The following is a 12,266-nucleotide window of genomic DNA, read 5'->3' as shown; positions in this document are numbered from 1 at the left end:
TTGCAGGAAATTAGAGAAATAGGGTGTTGGGAAAAGGACAGGACAGCAGACTAGATCAGATGTAGGGTTGTGCAGACCCAAGTACTATCTTGACTTAAAACCCACTATACTATGGAACGGTATTAAGATATACCACTGATACTACACCACAGTCGTTATTTTTGTGTTGTCCGGCCATCCATGTATGGTTAGCGTCTCAAGTTACCATGTATTTCACAGGACAATGAAAAGAAATGTCACCAAGTTTGTTGCTATGCATTAGTAAGGGTTCTCTAAATTTGTGAGACTTCCCCTTGAATTTTCTCATCTTTTTTTTTAAAGGTTTGAGAGAGCAACAGTGTGTGTACAGGAGCAGGGGAGGGTCAGAGAGAGAATCCCAAGCAAGCTCTGCGCTGTCAGCACAGAGCTGGACGTGGGGCTCCATATCACGACCCATGAGATCATAGTGAATCGAGAGGTGGACACTTAATTCACTGAGCCACCCAGGTGCTCCTAAACCGTAATTCCTAAACCTGTAGTTGCTACTTAAGTCACACACAACTTTATCAAGTATCACAATGTTTATTGATAGATACAAGTATATAAAATCAGGGCATGAACATGACTTGATAAATTAAGTAGACTTAATTTCAATACTATAATAAGAGGGACCAATTCAAATTCTCACCATTTGTTTCACACCCACAAAACCACTTCAAGGGCATTAATGATCTCTCAAAACTGATCAGTTTTGTGCAAGTAAACCATGTTTCTTTTAAAAAGACTTGTGCACTTGCCCAGGCTCAAGGATATTAAAATCTAGCACATAAAGCCCATTACTAGAGGTAGAAATACAGGCAATATACTATTACGGCAACAACCATCAATTACAGTTAAGAATTTTTCTGTAACAACCAAATGGATAATCAAATATTGCAACAACTCAAGTATTACTGAGCAAAGTGCATTTCTACAGTATTCAGTGTTGCTATTCAGTTTTCTAACTTAAAACAGCCTATGATAACTGGCAGCAAAGAAGGTCCTTGCAATAGACTGCCTCTGCTTGAGAACTTATGATGTAATTATTGCATGCTGCTAATATACTATCTAAACATTAAAGATACTCCTAAAATATTTGATGGTAGACTATGATTAAGACATTACACTACAAAAAAACCTTATGCAGAAGGAAATCCTAACTGACGTGCTTCTGCTTTAAATATTGTGAAAACATTACAGCGGAATGAATTTTCGCAGTGGTTAGGTCAAATGCAGTTACGTCATAGCAACAGTATGTTTTGCACAATTTAAGGCTTTGGCTGGTTCTTTAGTCAGCTTCTTCCTCAGATTCTTCTTCTTCAGCAGTTTCTAGCCAGGTTAGCCACTGATTCACCTGTAAATTTGTAAGTTAACAGAATTAAGCCATACTTCTGAAAGAGAAACTCAAATCCAGTTTTGACTTAGCTCCTTTAGTGGGTTTGCTAGCTTGATCCTGAGTTTTAGGTGGTACACCCTTTATAACAAAAGCCTCAGAACATACTGTAAATAGTACTTGGCTATTAAAGAGGATTTATTCTTTATATTTGGGAAGCTGTTGACTTTTTGACACTGCTTCCAATCACATCATAGGCTCATTTTAGTATGGGACAGGGGCTCCTCCCAAACCTGAATTATGTTAGCAATACTGGGGAGAGAGAGGAGAGAAAGATCCCTAAAAAGATTTCTAGCCCTACCCCAGAATTGCTAGCAGATTCCCCAAGGGCAGGGAGAATGATTAGCTCACAAAGCTCACCTGTGAACCTTAGGAAGAAAATACTGTAGAGACCAGTGCTTCTCAAAGCCTGATCCCCTATGAAATCAGCACGAGAATCGCCTGGACTGTGTTGTGTACCACAGACCCGCTAAATCTGATTCTCTGAAACTGGTTTTTCAACTACTCTGTAGGTGATTAATGTACTGTGATTTTAGAATCCCCAGAGATATAAAGGTCTTCCCCTAGGACTAGAATTCCACTCATAGAAAATGAAGATGTGAGAAATGAGAAGCAATCTCTTCTTTACTAACATTTTTTTAAAAGCTTAAATCCAATCTTGTGCAATCACTCAACCATTCAACCTTTGGGAGTAGCTTTACTTCTAAAAAATGTTAGCCGCCAACATCTTACATATGTATCACTAGGATAGAAGCCTTTCACCACTTCACAGCTTTCCCTCACTGTACTATTTTTACCAAAGCTTGTAAACATGCAGAAAGATACATACAGATAAAACTACAACTATTTTGCCTCCTGTACTTCACTAAATACTAAGTAAACTGAAAAAAGCAGACTAAATGCCTCCAACAAGATTTACCTGGAACAAAGCCTTGCCTTTCCCAGGAAATTCTTGGGTTATATCTTCTTTCCAAGCCAAAAAAGCTTCTTCTTCAATAATTTCCATGTCATAAAAGTGAACAAAAAAGCGGAGCAACATGCCTAAAAGATAACACACAAACCCCATGATCTAGTGTGATGTGGAAAAAACTGCCCCACGCTCGCCACTGTCCGGCTACTGTCCTCGGCCACTCACCTTTGGGGAAGTTGCTGTTGTAGCAGTGCACCTGCAGAGCATACAGGGCACTGACTTGCAGATCAACGTGATCATGAAGGAATTTCTGCATTACTGGCTTGAAAGAAAGCAGCAGTTGTTTTTCCTGCTCTAACTGTTCTTTGGAAGGAGCAGAGGAAGAATCTGTCTCATCACTGGGTGGGTTTACTTCACTAGAAATATACTGTAAGAAGCTGCACAGAAAGAGATCTTGTCAGAACCCCAAAGCAAAATTTTCTAGCCCAAGAAAGACAATCCTTAGTCCCTTGCCTTATACTTTTTTCTAATAAATAAAACAAGTGTTAATGTAACCCTGGACTTTACCTTACCTAGTCATTAAGATGTTCACAAATCCTTTATCTACATGAAGTTTGGGGGAGATGTTATCTTTAATCCATTTATATATGGTTTGAGGGGATGGATCCAACTTTATTTGCTTCAACAATTCCTTCTCCAATTTGAGGAGTGGGAATAAGAAACTCAGTCCCTTTCCTTCCAAAATCTCCAACATGCGGTCCTTATTCTGATCAATTTCTGAAGAGACAAAACCATCTACACATCAGCAGGTAGTTGATTTTAGCCAGTTGGCCTGTCTAGAAAATGGCTTTACAAATGATTTCCCAAATGTACAAGATTTATAATAACCCAGCAAAGCAAACACTTAGTATCTGGATCAAATGAGAGCAGTTAAATCATTATCACTTTTCATAAAGGTGAAATCTAACCTATGGTAATGCTTATCATTATCTGGACAAGATAATCCAGTCTGATTTGTATAGATCCACTCAAGATACTAAAGACTCTTCAGATTTTGTATTAAGAAAAAAAATCCCCAAAATTCTCTTACCTGGGAGCATTTTCTGCATATTGACCTTGCTTTGTTGAAAAAGTTCTGTTAACCATTCTCGATCTTGTAATTTAGCTAATTGCTGAAGACAAAGTAAGAAGAGAGGAAAATGGGTGCCACTTTCCAGTGGTTGAGCTAGTTCTGAAATGCTCACCAGCTCTGAAATGATGGCACGAGCTGCAAACTGTGCTAAATATGATTTCACCAAGGGGATGTCAACCTCCAGTTTGGGGCACTGGTCCAATACGTTCAGGAAAGCCTTAGAAGGAATACACAACACAATCAACTTAGCAGTTCTCAAACGTGAATGCAAAAAAGTTCTCCCAGAATCAGAGCAGCGTGCTCACCTGCATGAAGTTGTCACTGGTGGCTATCCCTTCCTGTTTGAGCAAACTGATCAAAGAACTTGCTTTTTCTTTATCTTCATCACTTCTATCTAGTGACAGGATAATTACTTTGCTTAACATCTCAGGAAGAAAGTGTTTAGGAGCCCTCATCTCTCTCACACCACTGACCGCTTCATTCGCGTTCCCACTATTCAGATATTCAGTCACAACAGTTTCCTGAAAAGAACACAATCCAAATCTCTTCAGTGTTTTCCTATCTCAAATATACTCCATGAATCAGACTATGGGATTATTTGAAACTTACAGTTAGTTTAAGCAGTTCTTCCTTTGATGGTGGTGGCTTTTTACTAGTCTTGGCAGGCTTTTCCTGGATAAGTGGAGGATTAGTTTTGAGACCAAGCTGAGGTGTCTAAAAACAAACAAACACAGCAACATGATAAGTATGATTTAATTTTTTTAAAAGTGTGTGAAGTTATAAGAAAGACCCTAAAAAAAATCTTCAGACATCTTCATAAAATACCATAACCATAGAAAATACTATCCTACTACAGTCCATACCTGTCCCAGAGGTGGTGTTTGAGTGCGTGGTGGTTGTGCACTAGGAGGAATCATAGTTATCTGGGGCTGAAGCTTTGGCACTTGATTTTTATTCATTAAGAACGACTGAGCAGGCCTCAGGCTAATCTAGAATTGAAAACAAAACAAAGTTAACATGCAGTTGGTAAACGTTAGATCCAACATCCTAAGATTAATTCAGTATATACAGACATCCTAGAATCTAGGGCAGAAGTTAGAGAATGGACCGCTGAAAAGTAAGCTCCGTGTTAACGTAACTTCTGGCAAGAAAACTAAAGATCTGATCCACATGAAAATAATACACAGTTACAAAAATCTTATATTTGTACTAGGATTCTCCTAGAATAAGCATCACTAAAATATTAACTAGAAAATGTCTTGTTTTATTCTCATAGTTAAGTCATTCTATATACAGAAAAAGACAATTACAATCCTGACAACCATTTTCTTTGCTTTAATTGAAGATTCTAACAGACTTGCCCTCATATCTCATAATCTTCGCTCATAGGACGCTGGACATCCAAAGAAAGAAAAAGAAGTACAGAAAAGAAAGAATTAAAGAACTCCAGCATTAAGTCCTCTTAATAACGCGTCTTATTTATAATCATCGGGCAATAGATTTCTGAATTGACAAACTATGGTATAGAAGTAACATAGGCAAATGTACCTCATCTGCATTAAGCTGTCCTTTCTTAGAAAACCGAGGTGGCATATCCTTCGACTGTCCTTGCAGCTGGGATAAGAGTCCCTGACTCTGGTTATGGTAGAGCTGGCTTAGCCCCTATTTTAGAAAGGGAGAAAGAAAGTCTAGATAAAAAGGGGTCCACAAATTATGGTAATCAACTACCAAAGGGATGAGCCAAGCCATAAGGAAAGCTAAACTGAATATGCCCAGACAAAGTAAAGATGCAACAAGGGAAGAATAAAAATCTAGTCCTATCAAATAAAAACGCTGTGATTTTACTAATTTTAAGGATAAGCATCTTACCCAGTTTTAAGTAACTGGTCACACAGATGCTTTGGTTTAGAAAAACAAACATGACCCTAAAATATCACTTTTAAGAAAGCAAAAAATAAATCCTATGTATTGCAGGATTTAATATTTGTTGCCTAAGCAATTCCTTACCTGGCTTTTCATAAACTTGCCTCCCATCTCTCCAAACTGCGATTGTGTGGGAGGCATGATGTGTCCCCCATGGCCATTGAAGAGTTGATTAGAACGATGACGCCCCATGGTGGGTGAAAATCTATCCTGGATAACTCCTGGACCAGTACCAATTCCGCTACCTTAAAATACATACAGGAACAACTCTTTACAACTCTGCTACTGTTAAAACATTTAAAGTTGATTTTTTATTTTAACAAAACCACGGTTTTGTTCAAAATCACCTGGCATTTGTCCAAACATATCAGCAAGTCCTCCAAGTGGGTCCCTATCCATTTTCATCCTGGGTGGCATGAACGGTCCCTCCAGAAAGAAGTCACTTCTCATCCCTTGAGCCATAGGAGCAGGAATAAAGACTCCTAGATCCTTTAGAAATAGTGAATAAACACCTGATTCTAGACACTATTTTACATAAATAATTCTCATTTGGGGGGAAAAAAACCCTTTCAGACTACTGGAGGGCTAATTATGCAATTTCTGTATATAATTTCTTCCCCAAATGGTAAACAAGAAACTAAAAACATTAATAAGCTCCACCAGTAAGAGGAGTCTCAAGTGTTAATAGGATCCTTGTGGTTCAATAAACTTAAAACCAACTGGATTAAAAAAACATCAGTATCTTACTTTTACTGCATCTTGACGGATTTGATTGATCGTCTTTGGTCCATTGTCAAGAAAAGCCTTGCGAGGAACCCAATGGTGTTCTCGCAACTCTACGGTATCCTTTAATTTAAAAGTAGTTCTGGTAAGTTTTAATTTTAGTATTTCCAAAGAAAAGAAATCAGCTTATCAACACAGTTAAACCAGTTTTACCTGCAGCAGGAAACGAATCCTCGCTGGCAATTCCTTACTTAGCATCAAGGAGCACATTCGGGCAAAGTACTGATCCATTAAGGACTAATAGAAGAGAAAAATACTTCGCTAAAACATGTTATGACAAAAGTGTAGTATTTAAGGCTTTTAAGACTTCTCACGTTATAATCAAAGTTGATGGGCTAATATGATAATCCCCTATATCACAAAAACAAGTCCTTTGATTTGAAGAAAATTAACACAAGCTACTTATTAATAACATACCTTGGCTCGTTCATGGTCTAATCTAGGTCCCACTGTCCTCATTATCTGACAGAGGCACTCCAAATCCTCTCCCATATCTTTGAGTTGGACTCTCTTCTTCTTTTCCAAAAGCTACCAAAAAATGCCAATGTGTTGACAAAATCTTATTTAAGTTGTAACACTTTTCTACCTGTATTTTACAAAACACACTGCATACTTCAAGTCACTATTTACAACATTTAACTAGCAGTTTTGCTGACCATTCTGAAATATTAAACTAACCTACCAACATTCTCAGATAGTACAAAGTAATTATAATTGACCCCCTCCCACAAATAATCATGTAACCAGTGATAAATCTAAGCCTACATTCACATACTTACTGTTTTGATGCACTTATGAAGGATAGATTCATGAATAAGATCAAGCTTTCCAAGTTCTCCAATGAATTTGATGTTCCCCAACATCTTGATCTTAGCAATGGCTCTCTGTTCCTCCTCCTCGGGGAGGAGGGGATTTTCACGCTTATCATAGACTGAAAATACACAACAGAAAAAAGTCAACATTCAGAATGAAATTCAATATCCCCAATAGTACTTAGGTATCAAACATAAACTCTCACCATCAACATTTCTGGTTCGGTTTTCAAATTCATCTTGTAATTTGGAAATTAGGAGGCGTCTGAATGTCTATTGGAAACAAAGACATTTGGCAGGTTTTGTTAAATGAAATCTTTCAAATCAACTTTGAAATAAGCAAGCAAACACTACCACTTACTGTGCTTTGCTTCTGTCCTGGTTGACCCTCTGCTGCTGGGCCATCAAAGTTTGGTGCATCTTCTGCCAATCGCAGACATAGCTGAGCATACAGTGAGCTATACTTTGGCTCTTCTAGGGCTTTGTCCACAATCTACAGAAAATGGCATTTTTCTTTTTTTTAAATAGGACAACCTTCTGAAAGTACCCTTCCTTTAATACTTCCTTATAAGCCTTAAGGATCTTAAACCTCCTAACTTTACTGACAAACTCTGCCTCATTTACCTTATGCATATAAAATGATTATTAGCACACAGCCTGAAAATACAAGCACTTAAACACTAGCTGCAACACGGTACCAACAAAGTCCAACTATACAGATCTCATACAAGTAAAGCCCCCCCACCCCCTCCAAGAGTTAAAAATATCTTGGATACTGAAACTATAAACAGACACTGAAATCTTATTATCGACTATCATACAATTCATCTCCAAGACCAAAATAGGTTTTCCACAGAAAGAAAAACACAAAAAATGTGAATAGCCTGTGCTTAGCCCATTTAACTCTCCAAACATTGTATGAACAATTTACAAATTCACCTTTTAGGACAAAGGACAACCACACTTGGGGTAAGCACTATGTGATGTATGAAATTAGCAAATCTCTGTTGTATATGTGAAACTAATATGAAATTGTCACACTATATTTCAACACAAAAAATAAAAACCCACCTCTTAAATCTGATGCCATTAAAAGTCGGTTATTTTTAAAATCACCATCACAATTCAATAAACACGTAGCTCACGCCTCCAAGTTTTAAGCAACAATGTACAGAAAACTTGGGTCTGTTAACTATTTTACTCTCCCTTTCAGCTAAGCCAATTTTTAACTTACCAGCAGTATGACCCCTTTAAGGATGAGTTTAGACTCTACACCCACATTGAGGAGCTCAAGGCATAGCTTGTCAAACTTTTCAGGAGTAAGCTTATTTAGTATGCTGGGGAGAAAGGAATCATACTAAGTGTCAGGCAACACACAAAAAATTAGAGTTGAAAAACAACTTTGAAATTAATTTTTTCTTCAAGACCCATCCTACCCATATAACCAAAGGTATGTTAAAATAAAGCTGTTATTCAGGTAATATCTGTACCTGCTTCGGGGTCCCCAGCTGTTTGACAAATCTTTCTCACTACCTCAAAAGTCAGAGAGCAAGAATCTTATTAAGGCTAAAATCCAGGAACTAAGACCAATGTGTTCCATGCTTCTTCAGTGGGTTACACATCAGGCATGGGAAATATCAGGACAAAAAGGCTTATGTATTTTAACTCAATGACCACAAACAACCCTCAAGCCTCAAAATAGCCAACATGCTGCTCTTCAGTTTAAGATAACTGCCAACACTGGCATTCGTTAAAATACACACTTTGGACGTGAACATTGCCTTCTAAGTAATACAGCCTACACACGAGACAAACCCAGCCAACTCATTCTTTTTCCCTCGTTTTAGTGAAAGAAAAAAGCAGATCTATAAACTTACCCTCTTACTTTCCTGAAGATTGCATCATGTCGTTCTTTTTCATTTGCGGAGTTGTTTGCTGCGGAGTTGTCATCTCGTCTAGTGCTTCGTGCAGGAATCCATTTCTGAGCGTTTTGCCCTGGGGTTTTCCCCAGGAACTCGCTAGTAAAAATTTATAAGATTCCTAATTAAGATGATTTAAAACCTAGCACGGTCACTTATCAAACGTCATCCCACTCGGATATCTTTCTAAATAGAATAAGCAGTTTACATGTTTTCAGTTTCCCTTACAACTAAGCAACTCGCAATCAATGCTTCTCAAATTCAGAATCACCTGAAGGGCTCGTTAAGAGAGATTGCTGGGCCCACCCGCAGTTTCTGTTTTAGTGGGTCTGGGGTAGGACTAGATAATTTGCATTTTTAATAAACTCCCAGGTGATGCCAATGCTGGTGGTTCTAGGAATCACACCTTGAGAACCAACATTTTCTAATGTTGTGTGACCATGTTCCTTGCATGCATACAGCTCTACCACTAATTAGTACAGGTAACTGCTGATAATAGTAATTGTTGATTTCTGAATATTAATGAAAACAATCCAAAGAGCTAAGGATAAAGAGCAGTTCGAGAGCCCTAATTCAGGTAATTTAGCAAAAAGGATAATTAAGAGCTGATATTCTAAGATACGTAGCAGAAACCATGCCCAGTATGATTAAGATTCTCGATATCTAGAACTACATTGTTATATGTGTGAAATACTATTAAACTAAATCTGTTCTATGGCAACTCATGGCTTCTACACACTTACTATACCTGTTGCCAGCAGTCTTGGGATAGTGCTGAGGTGCACCCCTACTTCCTCCTCCGCCCGAAGAAGCACTATTTAAAAGAAAAACTTCTTTAAAAATCCATATGCCACCTGTCTCACTTAAAAGGGCTAAAGGGTGTCTTTAAATATTCTGTATTTCAGAAATTACACTACAGACGAAGAGGAAACTGGGCCTAAAGGAAAGTCAAAACACTGACAACTACTCTTCAGGGGACAAACAAAAAGATAATGAGAAGTGAAGAACTTAAAAAAAAAAAAAAAAAAAATGTACGTGGCACATTATACATTGAACTTGCAGCATATTAAGTCAGAATTACTTAGCGTGGGGATTCTTATTTTGTGATTGGTCTCTTGGTAACAATTGCCAAAAATAAATCTCCACATACCTGAAACGAGAAGCACCCCCTTCTGCGATCGCACTCTCCACTTTGGCGGCTTGACAACGAAGAATCTTCAAAAGAATAATATTAATGGATGGGGTGGGGAGGGAAGAGGATGGGAGAAATGAAAAACCTAGAATGAAAAAGAGTACCAAAATTAGACACTGCTAACATACAAATCTATGAAGTTTCCTTCAATTAGAATTTATTTCAGATCCTGGCACTGCAGTTAACTGAACTTTGACTGCATTGCAGATCTCCTAAGACTAAAATAGAACGTACTCAAACACAAGTGGACAATTATTTTGCTTAGCCACCTGGAAATTCCCTTATGTTCAAAGATGCAAAGAACCTTCACAAATACAAGAGACAGCATTTCAACTGTGAACAACGAATCTTTGAAAAAGCCACATTCTACTTTCTTGAAAGCTGAGCACCGATATCAAGAACAGAAAACCTAACTTATCCGCATGGGCACATTATGTGGAAAATATCCTAAGTTTGCACTGCCTCGACGACGAGCCCAGCGGGCCGAATAAGACCTGACTAAAGGCTGTTCAGCAGTTTTCCTACACTGTCCGTTCTTTTAACCCCTCCGCACACAGGGCATCCAGGAAGATGCGAGAGGGACATGGGTGTACGGTGGCTGGCACTCAGCAGGCGGAAGACACCGGCAACAACATGGCAGCAGGAACCTCCGCCCCATTTTTTCCCTTCCTGGGAACAAAAGAGCAGTGGATTCCTCCCACCCAGGCTGAAGTTAGGGAAGTGCTTCCGACAGCCTCCTCTCGAAGCCGCTGGGGGCAAGCCTCGGCGGGGAGGAGCGGAGGCCGCCCCCGCCGGCCCAGCGCCCGGCCCTTTGTTCTCCAGGCAGGAAGGCGGCCTCCTTCCCACCCGCCGCCTCCGAGCGGGCCCCCTCCCTCCGCATAAATCCCCGAGGGACTGACAGCCGCTTCTCCGTTCCCTTCCCTGCTGACAAAAGGACGCAAATCCTAGTTTTCTCTACCCTCGCCGGTCCCAGGCAGGGCCCGCTCCCCGCCGGCACCGGGGCCTCACATACCGCCTCCCAGCCGGGAGGACGGACTCCGGGACTCCTACGCCTCGGCTGGTCCCGCGCCAACGGCCGGGCCCTCCCCGCCGGCCTGCACGTCGCTCCCCGCCGGGGCGCGCGCGGCCCCGCCACGCTCTCTCCCTCCGAACACACGAGCGCCTCGGCCCGCCCTGACCCCGGCCACCGACAGCCACGATGACGGCCGGGGGACGCCACGGCTCCCGGTTTCCTTCTACTCCATCAGCAACGGGAAAGGAGAACAAAGGAGAAGAATTTCTAGGTGCCCGGAGCGCGGAAAACACGCTAACAAGGGCCGCCCCGCCCGGCTCCGCCTGCGGCCGCCATTTTGTACCGCTCGAGAAGAAGCGGCCAGGGGACGGCGGCCATTTTAGAGCGCTCTACTCGGCGGCGGCTCCACTCACCTTCACCGAGAACTCAGCAGCTGCCGCCGCAGCTGCCTCCTCAGGATCCGGTCGTCGGGGACAGGGAAGGGAGGGGGAAGGGGAACGGAAAACAAAAAAGGGGGAGGGAAGGGGGAGGAAGGAGTCGGGAACGACTTGAAACTCTCAGCTCAGAGGAGTCGCTGCCGCAGCCACCACCCGGTACTCGCCGCCACCTCCATAGAGCTCCGACTCGCTGCTGGCGCTGAGGCGTGTCTGAAGCCGAACTTATCACTCTGGAGCAGCCGAACCCACCAGAGCCGCCCCGAATGGCTCCTTCGCCACCCAATCAGCAGTCTGGTTGCAGTCTACCACCAATCCGCGTAGAGCGGTGGGGAGGAGTCACAGGGCCAAGCTCGGTTGCGGCGCAGCCCCGCCGCAGTGCGCAAAGCCATATTCGCGAAGGCTCTGAGACCAAGCCAGTGGCGTAAGGGGAGCTGAGTACCGTGGAGATGCGGGCCACTTGCGTAAAGTCGGAGAGCCCTTCTGCGTCTGCGTTGGTGTGGCTGTCTCATCTTCCTCCTCTTTGTTCCCTGACTCTACCCTTGCTCGAGTTGTGTAGCCCTCTTCCCCTCTACCTCGTTTTCTCACCGGGAATATGGGGGTGGAACTCACTTCTCCCCTACCCTACCCGATTCCGGTCCGTGGCGAGTCAGAGCACTGATCTAAACTGGCGCCCCCAAGGAGCCTTGATTTCCCTCCCGCAGCCCCGGCTTCTCCGGGACCGGCCTATAGGGTTGA

At 41.7% G+C, this 12,266-nt stretch overlaps 1 protein-coding gene and 1 non-coding gene across 2 annotated transcripts; both read right to left on the bottom strand.

The window, feature by feature from the left end:
* Positions 1–541: 541 nt before the first annotated feature.
* Positions 542–11,920, bottom strand: EIF4G2 (eukaryotic translation initiation factor 4 gamma 2). Its single transcript, XM_060604435.1, has 24 exons — positions 11,841–11,920; positions 11,702–11,730; positions 11,508–11,650; positions 10,041–10,105; positions 9,639–9,704; positions 8,849–8,989; positions 8,206–8,308; positions 7,333–7,464; positions 7,178–7,244; positions 6,939–7,090; positions 6,577–6,687; positions 6,313–6,396; positions 6,124–6,222; positions 5,724–5,865; positions 5,461–5,621; positions 5,002–5,115; positions 4,317–4,442; positions 4,063–4,167; positions 3,759–3,974; positions 3,412–3,670; positions 2,894–3,098; positions 2,547–2,758; positions 2,331–2,452; positions 542–1,372 (listed from the first exon to the last, which is right to left on the bottom strand). Exons 1-24 carry the CDS (start codon positions 11,918–11,920, stop codon positions 1,307–1,309), a joined length of 3,000 nt encoding a protein of 999 aa, XP_060460418.1. The 3' UTR covers positions 542–1,306.
* Positions 4,811–4,949, bottom strand: LOC132662664 (small nucleolar RNA SNORD97). The gene has a single exon (XR_009602679.1). It is a non-coding gene; the product is annotated as a small nucleolar RNA SNORD97 (small nucleolar RNA).
* Positions 11,921–12,266: the final 346 nt, after the last annotated feature.

The sequence above is a fragment of the Panthera onca genome, chromosome D1 (assembly GCF_046562875.1).
Source record: "Panthera onca isolate mPanOnc1 chromosome D1, mPanOnc1 haplotype 2, whole genome shotgun sequence".
NCBI classification, from domain to species: Eukaryota; Metazoa; Chordata; class Mammalia; order Carnivora; family Felidae; genus Panthera; species Panthera onca.
The sequence above is the reverse complement of the archived record's forward strand: the minus strand, read 5'-3'. Positions and strand labels throughout refer to the sequence as shown.

Bases quoted from the DNA above. Each gene is read 5' to 3' on its own strand.
- EIF4G2 (XM_060604435.1), bottom strand. From the start codon at position 11,920: ATGGCTTTGCGCACTGCGGCGGGGCTGCGCCGCAACCGAGCTTGGCCC. The intron at 2,759-2,893 runs GTAAGGTAAAGT...CTTTCTGTGCAG, and splicing joins GTGAACATCTTAATGACTAG to CTTCTTACAGTATATTTCTA. The intron at 2,453-2,546 runs GTGAGTGGCCGA...GTTATCTTTTAG, and splicing joins CAACAGCAACTTCCCCAAAG to GCATGTTGCTCCGCTTTTTT.